The following is a 20,923-nucleotide window of genomic DNA, read 5'->3' on the forward strand; positions in this document are numbered from 1 at the left end:
CTTTTTTTGAAATGTCTTAATATTTACTCATACTTAGTTTGTAAATTGGAAGTAATTTTCATCTGTTTAGTTGTTTACTCTTGTGTTTGAACTTGTAATTTTTCTGTCTTTGATGCATTTACCTTTAATGATACATGTGTGTGTTGCCCTCTAACGGATGACAGCAATTCATGAAGAAGATTGATTTTGATATACAGTCTGATGGATCTGTGTGCAAAAAAGAGAAGTATTGTGGTGAATGGATTGTGCCTTCATATTTAAGATTACTACCATGTTGTTTTAAAAATCTGTTTATTTGTCTTTGCTTAAATTGAAGAAAATTATGTGTTCAGATTCTTGCTAGTAACTTTTAATAGCTAAAATTTGTTTCAAAACCATTTAGTTGTTTATATAAAAGTCTGATACAGGAACTTCTGAACAAAAAATGTATTATGGCAGTGACTGAAAACCGTATTTCATCTTGGCTTTCTAAAAGCATAATTAGTAAAGGACAGGGAGAAAATAAATTATTAAAATATTACCTTTTATTTCTCTGAAACTAACGTACAGGTATGGACAACCTAGACAATTCGGGATTTTTCAGTGGAACTAGAGTTTCAATTTCATTACAAGATAAAATTATACCATTTATTAAATTACTCATTCCAATGCCGATTTGAATAGCAGGAATTGCATAGATTCAATTCTGTTTGTGCTAAGTAATTAAAGAAACAATTAAATTCTTTGCCTAGACATGCAAGTAGGGTGGACATGAACCCATTGTTTATTGCCGTGACAGTAGCATGTTTTAATCCTTTGGCAGTAACTAGAGCACCACATAGGCTGACAGCAGAAAATGTCCTATTTTTCAGGATTTACTTAATGGCACAGCTTACAAAAGGTATTTTTACCTTGACCAGAACCTCAGATTAAGTTTTGAGTGTTCAGTTAGAGAGATTTCAGTTAGCTGCCACCAAAAGAAAAGGAATGGTCTTGCTTACCTTCTCATACTTTGCTTCTTTGTGATAAGTTAGCATAGGCAGCTGAGATGGCAGATAAGTTTTTTGCTTCCCTCTAGTAGGGATATTTTTTAGTATATTAAAGGTCTGAATTGGGAAGGAGACAGGGCAAAGTGGGTGATAATAAAGCAGGGAGCCTGGGGAGGTTGGATTAAATCATGAATTCCGATGGCATTATGGTCACCATAATGTGAAATTGTGTCTTTAGTTAACCAGTGACTACTCCCACTTCTGAAATGAAAATAAGAATTTTCTTTGATAACAGAAATTTAATTTTATAAAAATGCTTACTCTGAGACACTTAAAATGGATTCTTTGTAGTGTGGTGCCTACAGAATAAGGGTTAGAGTAAATTAGTGTATTGTAACAATTACAAGCTTCCACTAGACACAGATATATTAAATGGTGAAACAAAACTCGTGTTTGATTTTGTGGGCAGTGAAGTAGAAAGATTGTTATGCTTGAACCCAAGTATTTTCATTATATAATTTACTCATTTTAAAGAAAGTTACACATCAGTTGTTTATTAACTTTTAATGAAGAAGAAAACAGAAATCATGAGCTTTTTTGTTTTAATGGATACAGTTGTGTCCTCTGGATATAACTGCAGAGTTGTTTCCAGAGTCTACTGTGGAAAATCTTACACAGAGCTGTGGTAATAAAATTTCAATTTTGTTGGTAAAGCATATTCAGAAATAATTTTCTGCATGATAGCATAGCTGTCCTGGGTGTACTAATTCGTCTGTTTTCTGAAGTGATTCTTACCCTGTTTATCCTACAAATTGGATATGAAGGTGTTTCAGAGCATGGATGTCTTCCACCTCTTCAATATTCCAGCATGAAATGCAGAGGCCTCCATAACTCTACTCTGCTGAAGCACTGAATCAAAACTAAGTTTCAATAGAGTAAAGGTCCGATATCTAGTCTAAGTTAAATTAATTTTATATTCTCTGGAAAAGAAAATACTAGACTGTAGGTGGAATAACTTTGGTAGTTGCTCAGGAAGATAAGGTGAAGTAAGTGAAATTGTGGATATGACTAGCTCATCACAAAGGTGAAAGATGATGTCTTGAGGAAAATGTGGATTCTTTATCTTTTCTTTGAGTGACTATTCACTACCTAGTGATATCCTAAGAGATCAGCCTTCAAATGCCCTTTTATAGCTCTTACACTATTCTCTTCCTGTTTTCAGTCACTTCAAGCTACTTGGCTTTGTAAGGTTTCCGGGGATATTAACAATTTTTTTTTAACACTTCAGATCTATTCTAGCCGAGAACTTGAAGAAACGTTGAACAAAATCAGGGAAATTCTCTCAGATGACAAACATGATTGGGATCAACGAACTAATGCGGTAAACGTTTTATCTGGTTTCAGGTTTGGGTTGGTGCATTCTGTAAAGCACAAACAACTAGCTAGTTCAAAATATTTTTTCTTAAAGCAGTTGCACTCTACATAATGAAGAAATTTACATTTTCATTTTTAAAGCTTGAATTTCTGCATAGCAAAGAAGTTTGAGCAAGTGTTTTAAAAAGGCCAAAATATATTTTTGCTGACATTTAAGTGGAAGCTTTTCTAAAAGCCATCATGTATAATTCAGTTGGCATTTTGCAAAATTACATATTCTGCAGGTGAACTGCTAGCATTTGGTACCTCTTATGTGTGGCTATGCTACGTTTCACTGCAGGATTAAAATGTTTGTGTTGCATGTATGTTTTTTATCAGAGTTATAGCATCTTAGACTTTGGGAACAGGCATGTGAACAGAATTATGTATTTGTATAGACTGGGATCCAAGACTTTTTAGTGCTAGAATTTAATTAATAGAATGATTTATTTTTTAAAGTTTTTAAAATTACTTCCAAATACTTCAAGGTGATGTTTTGCTTTACAGATGTGCCTACGTCCGTGTTTGCAGTGTAGTCGTTTTATTTTGAAATGCGTAGTGGGAGTGTCCTAAATTAAATGCCTTAATTTTTTTTAGCTGAAGAAAGTTCGATCATTGCTCGTTGCTGGGGCTGCACAGTATGATGGATTTTTCCAGCATTTGCGGCTCTTGGATGGTGCTTTCAAGCTGTCAGCCAAGGATCTGAGATCCCAGGTGGTGAGGGAAGCATGCATTACTGTAGCGTAAGTATCATGGATGTGCCTTTGTATGCATTGCTGGATTTTAGTAGGAATTTAACTTAAAAATGCTGTTTGGGTGTTGCAAGGAAGAATATTTTGATGGATGACTACGCTGTGAGTGATGAGTGAAGTTAGTACCTGAAACTGTAAAGAAAAAGAAACACCTGAAGGAAACTTCTTTCAGGTGTGATATATGGAACTGATAATACTGTACAGATTGTAAGTGAAGGAGAAGTTACCATCACTTCACTTAGTGCAAGTTACAAACTGCTCTAAGTACTACTGTAATATTGTGGGGTTAGTCTTAGGAGCACTGATGCTTGAGTGATTGGCTTAGAACTTTACTGTGACTTCTTGTAGCACCTAAGTGAGCTAGCTGCCGTACAGTGTTCTGAGCCCTTCTGCTTTACTGTTGAATGGTCTGAGATGCAATGTAAAAAGATAAAACCCAAGTGAAACAGTAAAATACTGTACATTTTGGCGAGGTAATATCTTTAGTGGCCATGATAATTTTAGAAGCTTTAACTAAACAGAAAAAAGATTTCCATCCTCATCATCTTTGGCACCCTCATTAAATTCAAGGAAGGGGAGCCTTATTTTTACAACAGAGCAGTCTTTTGCACTTCACCCTTGCTGTTCTGGTCTCTTGGTTTAACAGACTATGGGAGCTATTGGAACATAGAACTGGGGAGCTATCGGAGCATAGAACTGTGCTTGCCAGGGAAATTTAGGCTTCAAATAAATAATGCTGGCCTTTCTTAACATGAAGTCAGGAGCAGCTTAAAAGTACTTTGTACACATCCTCATCTTGCATTCAAAAGGAAGAAATACTGAACAATAAATTTAAAATTCTGTGGAGATTGTATGCTCTCAAATTGTGTTAAAAAAGCAGAAATACGACGGTGTTTTATGTGGATATGAAAATTTAGCCTTTCAAATGGTGGTATTGTTTTTTCATCATGAAATGAAGTTACTAGTGTTACACTAGCTACTAGTGTAGCCTGTTAATATGTCTGCTAAGTAACGAAAGTGTTCTGCAAATCCTGCATTTTTGATGTGGCAAGGACTTGGAAGTAATGAAATTAAAAAATTCTCTTGCTTGGAAAGAGAAATTGTCAAAACGTTTTGACGTAAATTAAATAACACCGTAAAATAACTGTTATTTTAAGACTAAGAAATTAATTTTCCTTAACAAGTTTTATTCCTTTTTTTCTAAACAGCCATCTTTCAACTGTTTTGGGAAACAAGTTTGATCATGGCGCTGAAGCTATTGTGCCTACTCTGTTCAATTTGGTTCCCAACAGCGCCAAAGTGATGGCAACATCTGGGTGTGCAGCCATTAGATTCATTATTCGGGTAGGTGTTCCTCTCTCTCTTTGCTTGCTTGGAATATTCAGGTAATGGCTCTTAGTAGAGATAATAACAACTCTGAAATACAAGGTTATGAAAACATTCTTTTACAGAGAAGTAATCTTTCTCACAGTTGGACGAGTATTTACTGTTGAAAGGAATTGGAAGTGTTCCCATTGTAAAGGTGGAAGGATAGGTATGAGAAGAAAGGATGTTTTCAGGATGTTTTTGCAATGTGTTTATTGTAGGAAGGCAAGTGTATTTCAAAGGTTGACTGTGATTAGCTGTCTTTTTGAAGAAAAGCAAATTTAAACTAGTAGTTAAGAAACTAGTAAGAATATTTTTTTAAATATATAACAAAAGACAAAAAACCCCAACCACGCACCAAAATATCTCAAGACCCAGACTATATTATTAAAAATTAAAAATCACAAAAGTAAACAAACAAACAAAAACCACAAACTATAAAACCCAACACAAACAAAAAACCCCTATGCATTAACACAACTGTGAAGTTCAGGTGTTGAAGAAGATGAGCAAATGTGAATCAGTTCAGTAAGCACAAGTTCATGTAAGAAAAGCTCAACAGAGATTGGGTTTAAAAACTTCCTAAGGTGAGTCTGTAAAGCTATATCATGAAGAAGAGGGAAATGCTATATAATACCTGTATTTTTTTTATTGCCCCTTCATTAAGCATCTGCTACTGACTCATACCTGAGGCAAGATATTTAACTTAGCTTTTTGGGGCTCATACTGATTTTTTGAGTTTCAAATAGAAGTGGGAGGTTGCCTGTAGTTTTTACATAAAAAGCTGTCATCTTAATGCAAAGCACTTACTGCTGTTCACTGATCTCCTCTATGGTTTTAATTTTGTAAGTTGTTGGAAACCTTAGTGGTTTAATCACACCTTTTACTGCCATCCTTAATATGGTTTAGAATCTTCTCTTATTCTGTCTAACCATGCCTCTGAGAATGTGCTTCTGAGACTTCTGCATTAACTTTGCTCCAGCACTTAGGCTACCAACCATTGGCATTTTACCCTAGGCTCTCAAAATGTGCTGTGAGATGGCTAATGGCACAGAGTTGAGAGAGCAAGAAGGAATACACCTTACACAGGATAATTAAAGTTGTAAGAGAAGAGTACCATTTGCAGTAGTATTAGGCGAGTTCAAGCTTGTAAGAAACTAACATTTTCTTTTTTTTCACAGGAGCTAAATAAAGCACCAAAAAATCAAAATGAAATAAAATTTCACCAGTTATATTGAATTGGCTTTATTGATTCAATTCAGCTGGGGGCAAGCCTACTAATCAGCTATAACTGCCCTGATTTTGTTTAAATTTTTCTTATTCTCAGATGTGTTTTAGTATTAGGTTGGAAGCGTAAGAGCAAGAAAATCCTATCCGTAGTGTTCAAATACTCAGTAAATGGATTATGCAAAAGTGTTTGGACAGAAAATTTGGATTTTAGTGGTAAAATAAATGAGTCAAACTAAATGCTGCCCCACTCTCCTTTGGACTTCCATCTTTTGGGTTAATGGAGAGTTGGCCAAGGAGAGCGTGGTCAGAGAAATATTTAGAACCCAAAGCAATACAGTTTTTGGAGTCAGCATTTTGCTGGAGAACTCTACCAAAATCCAGTGACATCCAGGTCAGATCCTGGTACTTTAGCATCCAATTGCTGTGAGATTGAATCTATGTAAAAAGAGGGAGGCTGAATTGCAACAGTGGTCTTGAAGAACTCCATCTTGTCATTGTACCTGTATTTGATTTCATATTTCTTCTCCACATAGTTCTTATGCTGTAGTCTGATTCCTCTTTCTTGACCCTTAGTATATAAGAAAACCAATTTATAAAAGAGGGCTTGGGAGGGAAGGGGGCAGTCACAATGGCATTCTGGTAGAAAATATTTTTCAGAGAGAGGTGGGATTCGGGTTGGGCAGCTGAGCTGCAGGGTGTGTTGTGAGGAAGCTTCAAAGCGAGTAACAGATGAAATGTGCAGTTTTAAAATTGAATGAAAGCAAGCCTGAGGCTTTGGTTCCTTTGCAAAACACTTTGTAGAAATTACAATGTCGATAGCTCCAAAGACTTGGAACATACAGGTTTCTCCATCTGTAAAAATGTTTTCTTCTTTCCTCTAAGATTGCTTACTGTTCCCTTTCTGGCAGTCACGTACTGCTTTCCAATTGGAAAACTATGCAAAACGCACAAAAAGACCCTAAAATCCTGTTTTAAAGTATATCAGTATGAAGAAATGCAGCTGTAAGGTTGTGTCAGATTTTTGGATTAATTCCCTCCTAATTCAGAAGTTGGCAGTACTCTGAGATAATTATCTCTCTGCTTTCTTGGTGATAGGTGCATATTTATCCTCCTACAAAGAAAGTATGATGCATGGGATACTAAGAATTGTTCAGTACTGAACTTGTAAAGCAGTTTTTTTAATAGGCTACAGTCTCACACTCTATTTGGAACAGTTTTAGAAGGTATGTGTTTAATCAAGAGAAGAATAAAGAACTGAAAATGGATTTATTGAACCATGTTACTCAGAATCAAAATGTTAATACTTTGTGTCTACAATTAGTTAAGATAAGGTTGAAGTCAGGCTGCCCTAATTCTGAATTAAATACTGCATTTGTATTTAACATCTTATCTACTTCTGGTGGCTTGACTGGCTAAATGCCAGGTGCCCACCAAAGTTGCTCTATCACTCCCACCCTCAACTGGACAGGAGGGGGAGAAAATAAGATGAAAAATTTGTGGGTCAAGTTAAGGGCAGGGGGAGATCACTCACCAATTACTGTCACAAGCCAAACAGGCTCGCCTTGGGGAAAACGAGTTTATTACCAATCTAATCAGAGTAGGATAATGAGAAAGAAAATCTAGATCTTAAAATGCCTTCCCCCCTACCCCTCCTTTCTTCCCAGGCTCAACTTCACTCCCGATTTCTCTACTTCCTCCTCCACCCCAGTGGCACAGAGAAATGGGGAACAGGGGTTGTGGTCAGCTTGTCATATGTTGTCTCTGCCGCTTCCTCCTCCTCAGAGGGAGGGCTCCTCACACTCTTCTCTTGTTCCAGCATGAGGTCTCTCCCACAAGAGAAAGTTATCCATTATTTTCTCCAACATGAGGCTTTCCCACGGGCTGCAGTTCTTCACAGTCTGCCCCAGCCTGAGTCCCTTTGTGGGTGCAGTCCATCAGGAACAGACTTACCCAGCCTGGTTCCCCCACAGGGTCACAAGTCCTGCTAGCAAACTTGCTCCACAAGTCTTTCCAGAAGACTGCTGCAGCACAGATTTCCCATGGGGTCACAGCCTCCCTTGCATGTCCACCTACTCTTGTGTGGGGTCCTCCACAGGCTGCAGGTGAATTATCTGCTCCTCCACAGTCTGCAGGGCAGGAACAACCTGCCTCACCGTGGTCTTTCACTGCCGACTGCAGGGGAATCTCTGCGCTGGTACCTGGAGCATCTCTTCCCTGTCTTTGCTGACCTTGGTGTCTGCAGAGTTGTTGCTGTCACATATTCCCCCCTTTAAATGAGTTGTCCCGGAGGTGCTACCATCATCACTGGCAGCTCAGCCTTGGCCAGCATCTGATCTGTCTTGGAGCCTGCTGGCATTGGCTTTGTTGGACACCAAAGAAGCTTCTTGCAGCTTCTTACAGAAGCCACCTCTGTAGCCCCCCCTGCTACCAAACTTTGCTGTGCAAACCCAATAAATCAGTTTAAATGGTAATTCAAGAGTTGTCTTTTTCCATGAGGATGATAAGTGTTTCCATATAGATTATATACAAAAGCTTGCTTATATTACTTGTCATGCTTTTATTAATTTATTGACATCTTTTGCAATAAAAGGAATTTGGTCTTAGTACAACTCATCGTATTGATTGATCCCTGAAAGAATGCTCATAGTTCCAGATGGATTGATTTGCTTTTTTCCCCCACGACTCTTGATTTTTAAGATTGCTATGTGTATTGCTTTTTTTCGTTGGCAAAACTTCAATATCATCAACTTATAACTCCTCTGAGGAGACAGTTGTATTTGACCCTTCATACATGATTTTGACAGCTAAATATGGCAAATCACGGTGTATTGGTTGATGGTATTGGGAGTGCTTTTTCTTGACATTTTAGAAAAAAGTAGGTTTAATCAATTTATATGCTAGCAGCAGTCTCTTACTTAATTGTATTCTACATTTAGTTCCAGTAAGCAGTTGAAATTATTGCAATTTGCACTACGTTGCTAGTTCTTTTTTGTTATAATTAGTACAGTACAATTTCAAGAATGCTTTTGTCTTTGTCTTTTTTTTTTCTTCAGCATACCCATGTGCCACGACTGATACCTTTAATAACAAGCAACTGTACCTCAAAATCAGTTGCAGTTAGAAGGTGAGTGCATTGTAAATAGTGAATTATTAAAGGTGCTGCTTTTATAAATACGATTGTGTTTTGAAAATAGATTTGAAGCTTTATGGCTGTTAACACTGAACACACAAAACCAGCTTTTGCAGTGAACTCCAGAAATTAATTTCAGCAAAGTTATTACAGTTAATGCTGAGGAATGGTACTTTCTGCCATTTCAGGGGATATGCGTTGCATCCTTCTACAGAATGTATGTGTTGGAAAAAGTACCTTCTGATTTTAAAACCAGAAGGGAAAAAAAAGCTGTAGTTGTATCTGTGTTGCTCAGTCTTATGCAAATGAACAACACAGGTATTGAGAGGCATTGGGAGAGCATGAAACAGATTTGCAGAGAACCTGCTTGAGCCTATCAGTTACTGTTCTGGCCAGGCTTGACAGGCCTAGTGGGGTTAGCTCTTGTTAAGGCACCACAGTGTACTGTGTGCAGCCTGGGACAGTATTGTCCTCTCCTGCTGCAAGGACTTCATAACTTTTGCACAATGTAGTGTGAACACGTGGAGCAAGGCTGTACCCAGAACAAGAAACCTACCACTGGTGACTCTGAGATTGAGACAGTGGCTGCTACCTTATGTAGGATATGGTGGATCAGTATGTTGTCATGTTTAACAGCTGAGGTGCATCTTTGTAGAATCATAGAATTTTCAGGGTTGGAAGGGACCTTTAAGGTCATCTAGTTCCAACCCCCTGCCCTGGGCAGGGACACCTCCCACTAGATCAGGTTGTGCAGAGCCCTGTCCAGGCTGGCCTTGAAAACTTCCAGGGATGGGGCTTCCACCACCTCTCTGGGCATCTCATCTTCAGCATGTTAGGTTTTGGGTTTTTTTTAATAACATATGTGACCACTTGGATTTTCTCTTGATAAAACTAAGTGGTTTCTGACAGTGTCATTTTCTGCACAGAATCTCACCAGAGCACTTAGTGATATCTCTGGACTTAGGCTAGCCCTGAAAGCAATACAGCTATGTGCAAGAAACAGCTTGAGCATCTGAAATACTTGCTCTGAATCTATGCTGCTGTTGCATCCAAAGCATGTGTCATCTCAGCCCAAATTATACTGACTGGCTTACAGCTTCTGGTTTGACTTTGAAACAATTCATAGGGTTTCAGTACCTTCTCTTACCATGACTTTGTTGAGAAACATAAAACTCTAGGTGGCTTTGGTATTGCACTTCACAATCCAGTGAGCATCAGTGAAGGTGGCCAAAATTGCATTATTTTCATACTGACCTCATTCCTTTGGAAAAACAAGGGAAAACTAGATCAGTTGTAATAGTGAAAAGCCTTTCAGGATTTCTTGCTGTGTTGTGGACATGTCCAAAGGATTTGGGCAGAAAAAAATGAAGTTTGCCCTGCCAGAACAGGTCAAAGATGTGACATAACTAGGAAAAGTAATGGGTCCAGACAGTAGAGTCTACTAAAATGGCTTGTTGACTTATCTATACCTTCATAATCCACGTTGCTTTGATTTGTTAGCAAGATCTGGCTTCAGACATATTTGAAAGTACAGGAATTTGTACAGTGCCAGCAGATCTTTAGGAGGGTTTTCTATACACCAAGCCCCGTACTGATGGTCTTGGGTTTTCCTATATATTACACACTCAGTAATGACAGATGTGAATAGTGTTTGGGACAGAAGCATACTTCCATAGCAACATGTTATTAGTTATTAGTAGTAGTGAGGGTTTTTTTAATATTAAGATTTCATATTTTGTACAATTTTTAAACTTTATTGATTTTTTTTGGTTGTTATTTTTGGGCTACTAAAAGCAACATAGCATATATGTAATAACATGACAGATAGTTAATTGAACCACAGGGTTTTTTTTGAAGTTTAGGATCAGCCTGCCTGTTTACTTTCTGTACAGAATATTTTAACTTTGAAATAAGGTGACCAGTGTCCTTATTTGACAGGGAAACATACTTTTATTTTATGTATTTGTTTTCCTCAGGTGGAAGGAATAAAGTTACTATTTATTTCATAAGCACATTGGAGAAATGAGTCTTAATTAAAACTTTTTGTTCTGTCTTTTTAGGCGCTCATTTGAATTTTTAGACCTGTTGTTACAAGAGTGGCAAACACATTCATTGGAAAGGTATGAGCTAGTATACTTTTTTCCCAGGAACAAACTGCTAATGAATTTTAAGACAGAAATTTTTCCTTTGGCTCCTTTAATTGGATTATGTTGTTCAGTGGTGGTCAGGTCTCTCTAGCACTGCAGATCATGTGCCTCATTCAAGTGCCAGGAAGAAGGAGAACTCAGTGCTCCAGCCTTGGCTACGTGTTGCCTCCTCTCCTTACCCTCTGTCTCTTCTCCTGTGCTGCAATGTGAGCAATGCATACCATGCTTTCTCAGAGTTATGCTTATATAGTGTATCCAGTGCAGCAAGGACAGAAGCATCTGCCTTTACTCCTGAAAGAAGGGGAATTGTGTGTTCACCATGAAAGATGTCAAGTGGGATTAGGTGAGAAGATGTTTTCTGGTAATGATAAAGAGCAGACTGTAGCTTCTCCAGGTAGACAGGAAAATAGGCCATGCATCAGCTCTGAGAATGGATATGGTAAGCACAGAGTAAGAGCAAAGGGACTACAGGGCCTTCAGAGAATGCTCTGAAGAGCTCATCCAGCTCCACAGCCACTTTTTAACCCCTCAAAATACTCCTGAGAAAGGGAGCAATAGATTTGAACGCTTCATTTATGTCAGAGTGTATATCTTATGTATATGTATGTATTTAAAAAAAACTGAACAAAACAACAGCCCAGCCTGACCACCCTCAAGAAAACCCAAAAATACCAAACACTTCTTGAATCAAAATCTGCTTATCACATACCATGCTTTTGGTTGTTCCAGTGGGTGCTTTGGTGTTCAGATTTAGAACTCAAAGGCCAAAACCTTTCAGAGGTGAATTTCCAGGAAAGTAAACTTACTGGCCTTAACTTTTTACTACTTCTTAAATAGTAGGAAAAATAGTTTTTCAATTTCAGAGAGGAAGGTGTCTTTAAAGTTATATCTAAATAACTTTTTAAGTGTAGTAGATGGATGAATATCTGAAAAGTAAATTATAAGTCTTTTAAATGGAAGCTTACCTAAACCTTTGCAGAAGGAGCAATAATATCATTGGTGTGCTTTATCTACCTGATACCTTTGAAAGGACTTCTGTCTCAACTGGTTTTTACATAGAGGAATTTTAATTAAAGTGTAAAACTTTATCACTTAGAATTTGGAGTTACAAAAGAGCATAAAGAATGTCTTCCTTCTAGGCATGCAGTTGTCCTGGTTGAAACCATCAAGAAGGGCATTCATGATGCTGATGCAGAAGCAAGAGTGGAGGCAAGAAAGTGAGTTTTAACTACATTTTGGTCTGACTACCTGTATGTTTTACCTGAGTGCTAGTACACTGATCAGAGGTGAATGATTAGCTATGGTTTAAGAAGGGGTCACAAGTTAGGCTGAAAATTACTGGTTTTGTTCTTGAAGTCGTGATAAGTTTTGTTTGCAAAAGATGTTTTGAATTTTGAGGCACTTAATACTGCCATGCAGCATTTGAGGATTCTACTGAAATGAGTAATAAAGGGTGATACTGCTGCACAGTTATTCTTTTTTGTCCCTCAATTAAGTCATTAAACAATTGCAGTACTTTGTCTGTTGAGTAGTTCAGAAAATAATTCCTCTTGCTTCCCCACAGTAGTGGTGAGTGAATGTAAGAATTTCAGAACACAGACTAAATTTTTTTGAAAAGAATTCAGTCACTGTCTGATGTGATGTGTCTTTCTTATGATGTGATGAGTAGTATTTTATGCATTACTTATTTTTAGTCTGAATTCCTTTCCCTCCCGTCGCTGGGTCATTCTGTAATCTTTACTTCCTGACTTCACACTTCGAAGAAAATACAAAGCAATTATATGTGGTTATTCTTTTATTTTGCAGGGCTTATCTGGGTCTTAGGAATCACTTTCCTAGTGAAGCTGAGACTCTGTACAATTCTCTTGAGCCACCCTATCAAAGAAGCCTCCAGACATATTTGAAGAGTTCCGGCAGCATAGCTTCTCTCCCTCAGTCAGACAGGTCATCCTCCAGCTCACAGGAGAGCCTTAAGTAAGGGTTGTTCAACTCTTTTTGTGCCTCTAAACAAAAACTATTTCTCAAAAGCAAATGAGCCAGACTTCTTTGGTCTACAAAAAACCTGTGATTGGTGTTTTGTCACTTCTAATTTTTTTTTTTTTTTAAATAAAGTCTTTATGTGTTGCTGTATGACAGTATTGGCACATCAAGGTGAAAAATAACAGCAGTTATTAACTGTATTTTAGCAGGCTGTTCTTATTCAGGTATTCACTCCTTAGCAGCCTGGTATACTAAAATACCTTCAAGGATCATATCTTGATGATTCTGTAGTGATGATTAAGTCTCAAAGGCATAATGGTACTACTCCTTTTTTATTCCTTTTCACTGGGAAGTATTTTTTTTCTGTCTTGACTGTACTGATGATGGATTAGCAGTATTTTGCAGCTATGCTAATAACTGGAAGTGGGGTCTGTGCAGCAGTCAGTGGTGTATTAAAATGTACCAACAGTCTTGAGCTGGATAGATGAAAGTTTGCTTAGATTTCCCAATAGCAGAAGAAATCTACTGACTTTTTAGTAAAAACCTAAATTATAGCAGGGTGGTTATTTTTTTCCTTTAAATTCTAGAAATCTCCCCCAAAGTGTTTAAACCTGTTAAGACTTCAGTTGAAGATGCTTCATTTCTGAAGCAGTAACACGCTCATTCTTGGCTTGAAAGCAAAGATTCTTTCTAGCATATTGGACATTAATGTTTTTACTGGTTTTGGCTGCTGTCTTAAATATTGGAGGCTTTCACTTTTCTATGTAAAATCGTATCTTTCCAAATGATAGAAAACATTTTAAAAATAATTATAATGGAGATTATTACAGTAATTTTCCACAAAAAAATGTTCAGAAATGAATCAGTTTTGTTTAAATCAATTTATATTTACTGCCTGAAAGCCAGAGCGCTCTTAATGAATTTCTAGTAATAATAAACTAAATTAGAGATAAATTAGAATCTTAAAATACCCTTACATGTTCAAGTGTTGCTTCCTGTCTTGCAAAGTATGAAAATACTACAGTACAGAAAGAGGAGTAAAATAAGAGATGTACAAAAGGATTCACTATATTGGAAATTAGTTTTAAATTAATTTTTCTTTTTTTTTTTCATTTAGGTACCTGTTGTTTTTCCCTGTGTCACCCAAAATTATATTTCTGGCTTCTAATTGTGATGCTAACTTCTCTCTGTTTATAGGCTTAGTAAATATGACTGGCTTTCCTAAAAGTCTGATAGGCCATGATTTTTAGCCTTTTAAACTGACAGCTCTTATAATTATTGATAAAAATTAGTTTTCCATATTCCTATGTGAAACTGTTCAAAAGAAATGTCATTTGCAGTAGGTTGTGCAAGTGCTGAAGTTGTAACAGTTGTCTGGGCCTTCTGACTGGAGCAACTTGTAAGATTAGGATGCACTGAGGAGATTTGCTTGGGCCTACTCCACTTCATTGCAGCAAAATGCCTCCAAAACACTAGTTAGTAATGTCAGGAAGTAGGTATTATTCACATAAAGGTGGAAATACATGCTCTTTTATGAGGAGTTAATGCTAACTGTGAGGAGGTAACAGTGCTGAGCTCTATATTATCATAGAGCTCCTCAGCTAATAACTTAGATAAATAGACAAGGTTATACATCCTTTTTCTGTTTGCTTTTTGGTTTAAAGTTAGGGATTATTTTTACTAAAGCCAATGCTCTAGACTCGGGCTGTAATTTGAGTATTGATGGAATAGTTGACTATTTCAGCAAATACAGACCTTCCCACATGGGTATATATTTAAGTGGCTAGATACAGATGGATGATTAAAGTATAATGCTTTCTTCTGCCAGTCTTTTGCTTTTTTCTGGTCTTTCTTAACTGCATTTTAGCCTTCTGAACCAGGCAGAAGGAAGGTGTCACAGTTAAATTTGAGAAGACACATTTTACTTCAGCAGCTACTCATTTTTGCAGTAAGAGTAGTGGCAAATGGAGCAGAAACATGGAGAAAAATAGATGGGATTTTTCTCCTATCTTAAGTTGTGGATTCCTCTAGCATTCAAACAGGAAAAATTCAGTCTAGCTGCTTGGGAGTTCCAGCATTTTCCTTTGTAATTTTTAACTCAATTCTTGGGAGATAAAAGACTGGAGGAGGCTTATGAACTGTATGCCTGTTTTCCTTGTTACTGCAGATAGCACTTTGCAGAATGTCTTTCATAAACCAAGCTTTTTGCGTAGCTCCTGCTGTTCTTATTTTATGGCTGATTTAGACCAGTCCAGTGGTTAAATCCTTGTTCTGACAACCCTAAATGTTTCTGTGATCAAGTCTGAAAAGTCTGAACTTTGCATTAGCCAGCTGGGTCACGGATTAATGCTTTGTGATGAAGATAAAATTTTATAAAATAGGAAAGAGGTGATGATTTGTTTTCCTTATCAATTTGTATTTAATGTGTTTAAAAAGACTGTGCTGAGAAAGTTGAAGAGGAGAAAAGAGCAGATTTTTTTTTCTCTGTATTACTGTTACTTTTTGAATCTGATAGGTGAGACTTACTGGGTTTACTGGCTTTTTTTTTTTTTTTCCAGTCGGCCTCTGTCTTCTAAATGGTCTGCAGCCAGCCCAGCAAGCCTTGCAGGCAGAGGTAAGGTAGTTGCTATAAAGTGGAATGTTCTTTATTTTCTAAGAATTGGAAGTTTTAAGTGGAGCTTAAAATCTGAATGTCTTAAGCGTTTGCCCTATTTCCAAGTTGAATAATGGTGTGTGTCACTACAATCTGTGCCTGGAGCTAAGATTGCCTCATAAATACTTCATGTTTTATGTATTTTCAGCTGTCGCAAGCACAAGGCATAATTTGCTATGTGTTGGTACTGTTAATTGATCCTCTGTCTTGGAGTTTTGTCATGGAACAGTCACTTGCAAAGCAAAATATTTTTGTATGGTCATTATAATTACGTTTATAACAGTTAAAAATGAAGGACTTGTGCCTTTGATCTATTCCCATGTAACTGCTGCTCTATAAGAAACAAAAAAAAAAAAAAACCAAATCCACAGATTTGTACTTCAAGGAGCTGAATTTGTCTTGAGTTTTTAGAATTTAATATCTTTGTTCTCTTTTCACATACTGTGTTTGTAACTCTTTCAGAGTAAATAATTGAACCCTTTATAACAAATGGCCAGTAACTGGGAGTGCTTTTTTTCTGGATACAGAAACTGTTAAGGAGCATTCAAGTGTTGAAGACATAAACCAGAGGTTAAAATGAACTGAAGCAAATAATAATCAGTAAATAATAGGAAGTGAACATGAAAATACTTATCAGAAGATGACACCCTAAAACATTTCAGAGTGTGCATTTGGTTTGCCTGTGGCTTTAACTTAGCTCAAGTGTGGGGGTATTGTCTTCCCTCAGTTTCATAAAGGTTGCTATGAATTTCCTTATGTTTATGTAGCATTCAATAATGTTATAAATCACATAGATGTTCAGAATTGTATAATGTGCTCTAGGAAGGGAACACAGAGTTTGTATTAAATTATGCTGAAATGTCATGCCGAATGAAGATAAATTCTACTGTGAAGTAAACTGTTCTTCACTTGAATTTCATGGCAACACCAAGACTAGTTTGCTTCTTAATGTCAATGCTATTTTGTTTAATATTTACTTCCACTATTTTACATCATTTTCTGTACTTCTGCTGGTATGCTGCGATAATAGAAAACGTTGACCTTTTCGATATTCTATTAATTTAAATATTATTAATTACCAACCGAATTTCTAATTTTAATCAGAATTTCTAATTTCTGATTTTATTTGTTTTGTTTTATTTTAATCCTAGCTTCAGGCAGCAGCAGGAGTGTTCCAGGCCCAGGAACTCTGCAGAGGTCTCGCAGTGACATCGATGTTAACGCTGCGGCGGGCGCCAAGGCGCGCCATGCCGCAGGACAGACACCTGCTGCGGGGCGCCTCTCAGCAGCCGGGCTGCCTCCGGGATCTTATGCTTCACTAGGTAAGCCAGACATCTCCACACCTCCATGAAATGTTTTTTTTTAGGTTTTGGATCAAAACATTATAAGGAAAATACTTCTACCTTTGAAAAAAATGTTGGTTGTTTTTATTAGCATGGCAGCCTTGCAAAAGAGTGGGTGTTCTGATGTAGGCTACCAACTTGGCTAGATGGTTTGTTTATCTTGTTCTGGAAGAATGTCAGTGCAAAGAATTGCTATATATGCTCTTCAGTGGGTTAATCTATAATATATATAATATAATGCTGTACCATGCTCTCCTCTGGGATAGTCTAGAATGAATATTGAGTGTTGGATGGAGTGGTACCTTTGCTTAACAGCAGGTGGTGGTCGCAGCTTTTTGTTTCTAGACTAGAGTTAGATCTCTTGCTTTTCTGTCTTTCTCAGCTCTTTTTCTGACCATTTTACAACACTGCTAAAGAGACATCCTGGCAGTAAGTGGAGGTTTCTTCACACAATACAGAAGTGTTTTACACAGTAATATGCAACACTGATTTCTGAGATGTCTTCCTAAGTGGAAGTATGTGCATGTTTTTATCAGGGTGACAGTCTTCACTGTCTTGCTGTCAGACAGTGCTGCACGTTATAAGTGCAGGAATGTATTTGATTGTGGTAGATAGTAGACCTTCCACTGAGTCTTAATGAAATCAGCTGTGTGTGGAGGGTAAAGAAATATGCTCGTGTTTTTGGTTTTTTAGGTTAACCATCCTGTAGGGGTAGCAGTGTGGGAAGTAAGGTTCAGTGTTCACAAAACTGGCAGGGTTTTCTTCTCAGCTTGTGTGACACCAAGATCACCAAAGAGACATGTCCTAATGTCAATATTGCCAAAGATGAACAAAAGAGAGGCAGAGAAACTGTTACAGTTCTTATTTAATTACCTCGTATTTGGGGAGATGTTAGGATACATTTCTGCTATGGTTTTCAAATGTTTTGGTTGTGCTGTTTTTAAATTTAAATTTTAAACTATTAGAAATTAGTTGATTCTTTTGTTATCAAGGCCTACCCTGATTTTAGGGTTAAGTTTTATGAGCATGAGCAAGGCTGGAAAGAATACTTGCTACTTGAAATAGTAATTTCGGGTGTGGGCTCCCTCTAGTGCTCACAGAGGGGGAGATCAGAGAACCTGCTGGGCAGCAGGTGGACAGCAAAGTTAGGCTTCTAAGTTTGCTTTTTGGTTGTTGCTTGAGGAATTTGCAGTTCCTCCGAACTCAGTGCCTGAAAGCATGAGAGATGGGATTATTCTCCAAGATTAGAGTATTGCCTGGTCTCTTTTGGTGTGCAACAGGACATATTCTGAGCCTCAGACAAAGCTGGAGCTCAGCTATTGCGAGAAATACAAGTGACACAGAGCACGGTGAAAGAAGAAAGAAAATGTCAAATGGAAATTGAAAAGAGAAGTCTGAGCAGTCATACTGCTGAAATGAAGGGACTACTCTGGTCTTGAGAATTTCACAAAAAACTAGGTTTTGATTGGAGTCTTGGTTTGCTTTCAGAACATTTTAAGCAATATGTGATTCACACTCAGAATTTTGTAAGCAAGGTTTGAGAAGGGCACAGAGGTTTTCAGGGAAGTAAATAGTGCTGGGTTTATGCAGGAAAATAATAGGAATGAAGAAATAGCTTATTCTCTTAATGGTTTTGGTGAGTAAGTGTAGGGGAGAGGAATGAATAGGTAGTAATTCCAGGTCATGTTGTTTTGAAAGATTATATAGAGTTGCTTCAAAGTTTAGTTTTGCTGTCAGATGGATTCGCTTGTGGACAAGAATTACAGTGGTAGTTTGAAATGGCAAAATAATGTGATACAAGCAATGTCTTGCAAAGTCAAATCCTATTACAGAAGGTATAAGGTGGTAGCTGAGGAGCCAAAAGTTTTTTTACAGTCACAGAAAAGAAGTGTTGCTTGACTGATCTTTGCTTCTCCTCCTAACAGTTTTTTAAATAGTGGTAAGGTAATTTAAGCCCCCTCTTACCTATGTCAAGAGTATGACTGTTTTGTGTTGGGGATTAAGCATGGAATCCACCTCAAAATATTACTTGCTTTGCAAAAGGTAGCCTTAAAATGAATGGAGTGTGAATCCAGGCAAGTGCCATGTTTCAGAAACTGGACTAATTTGTAAACTTCTCCACTCTGTTCCTTTTCAAAGGGGTTTTATGGGGTTTTAAGATTGTTTTTTTTAAAAGGGTTTCTGCTCAATCCCAGTGTGGCAACTTAATTGATAGATTTTTCAAGATAATGCTGACCATGATACTAAATCACCTAGAAAATACTACTATTTCCATAATGCACTCCACATCTTCTCAGGTGTTACAGTCAGTATCAAAGTAAATAACATTTTCCCCTGCAGCTTGAATTCATTTTCACCTTACTTTCAAGCATCCACCTTTTCCTTAAACAGCTGCCTTAAATTGAGGGCCACAAGTTCAAAGTATAGTAATCTATAATGGTCTCCAGCCCTTTCTTCCCTTTTATTATTAGTAGAAGAACTCTTTGTTACTTATTTATGTTGGGTTTGTTTTGTTTGTTTTTTTTTTTTTTTTGTAAAGACTGTTCTAGAAACAGAAGGAGGTTCTCTACTTTAGTCTGAATGTTGACTATCTTTGACATCCTTAAGTATTAATTTTGATGGTTGCTGTCAGAACATGTATGCACTGCCTTCCAGCTGGTTAATCTTCAGTGTTATTAAACCAGGGTGGAACTTTCACTTGTTTGTCCTCTATCTGTGTTGTGATGTCTCTCTCTCCTGTCCTGTAGCCCAGGTGGAGCCTTACGCTCAGTAACAAGTTTCTTAAGAAATGTATTGTGGTTCTATAAAGATAAAAATATGTACTGATGCTGCAGTAACTGTTGACATGAAGCATGAAACAATTTATAAATATTTTGCTATAAGGGTTTGTTAAAATGTGGGTAATAACAGAGGGATCCAACATCCCTGGGCAGGGTACTTATACCCTTTTCTGTAATTTTGTACCTCAATGAGAGAAACCAGCTTTACTTAAAGTAGCTTATACATGCATGAATTAGATAAACAAGTCTGCTGTGTTTAATATTAATGTATTTTCCTTAATTAATGTTTTATGACTCTGCTGTGAACACCTTTATTCTAACACACTAAGTTTTCCATGTTTCTTTGCCTGCTTTTTCAACAAAGAGGATACTTCTGACAAGATGGATGGTAAGAAATTGTTTAGTCTGTCCTCTAATTCTATTAAATATTTAATAAAGTGTCTTGTATGTAAATAATAGATGTTTAATATATTTGTTCATTAACAAAATGCTGTGCTGTTTTCGTTCACTTCTGTCATCTGTCTTAATATATGTGGTGTTGGTGTATTTGTCAGTCTTTTTGATGATTGGTCTGTGTCAGCATCAGAAATGGATGTTACTTCATTCTGTTAATTACAGAGCAATTCTGTAATCAATATATGTTTTTTTTTTGAAAACTAGCTCTAGTTCAATTGTGTTTCATAGTTTTACCCATAAAGTCATTTTTGACTTCTTGTCTATGGAAGAGAGATGATTGACCACATAACTCAGGATTAAAAAAAAATAAAATCTTCTCTTTCAAAAGTATTCTATCAAACTCTAGTCTAGCTACATAAATGTATATGCCTGTAAATCCTGTTACACAATGTCATTCTATTAAAAAACATATTTTTAAGAAGACCTATCTATTAAAATAGCTTAGCAAGTATTCCAGGTAGGTTTCAGTGCTTACTTTTTCTTAATTCACTGTATTAAGCACAAGGATGGAATTGTCATACTAACTGCAAAGCAGTTAAGAATCAGGCTTCTCATAGCTATTGTCTGTATATATAAGCAATGCTTCTCATATAATGGAATGACAGAGTCCCAGCTTGATGCCTGATGGTTTTGGTTCTAATTTATTGCTGGGGAACATGTAACAAGTCAGTTATGTTTTGCTGATTACTTGATAATTCCAGCCACA

The 20,923-nt window shown here is 37.0% G+C and overlaps 1 protein-coding gene across 25 annotated transcripts in view; it reads left to right on the forward strand.

The window, feature by feature from the left end:
- The window catches only part of CLASP2 (cytoplasmic linker associated protein 2), a 137,337-nt gene that overhangs the window by 71,934 nt on the left and 44,480 nt on the right, over positions 1-20,923 (forward strand). For 16 of the 25 annotated variants that reach the window (XM_030444450.1, XM_030444458.1, XM_030444452.1 and 13 more), the window contains 10 exons: positions 2,257-2,349; positions 2,979-3,124; positions 4,342-4,477; positions 8,782-8,852; positions 10,919-10,978; positions 12,145-12,222; positions 12,812-12,979; positions 15,544-15,599; positions 16,790-16,960; positions 20,126-20,149. In XM_030444450.1, the coding sequence (XP_030300310.1) occupies positions 2,257-2,349; positions 2,979-3,124; positions 4,342-4,477; positions 8,782-8,852; positions 10,919-10,978; positions 12,145-12,222; positions 12,812-12,979; positions 15,544-15,599; positions 16,790-16,960; positions 20,126-20,149 (1,003 nt within the window). The remainder of the gene's footprint in view (positions 1-2,256; positions 2,350-2,978; positions 3,125-4,341; positions 4,478-8,781; positions 8,853-10,918; positions 10,979-12,144; positions 12,223-12,811; positions 12,980-15,543; positions 15,600-16,789; positions 16,961-20,125; positions 20,150-20,923) is intronic. The other 9 variants (XM_030444456.1, XM_030444461.1, XM_030444467.1 and 6 more) reach the window with 2 other exon arrangements.

The sequence above is a fragment of the Calypte anna genome, chromosome 2 (assembly GCF_003957555.1).
Source record: "Calypte anna isolate BGI_N300 chromosome 2, bCalAnn1_v1.p, whole genome shotgun sequence".
Classification (NCBI taxonomy): domain Eukaryota; kingdom Metazoa; phylum Chordata; class Aves; order Apodiformes; family Trochilidae; genus Calypte; species Calypte anna.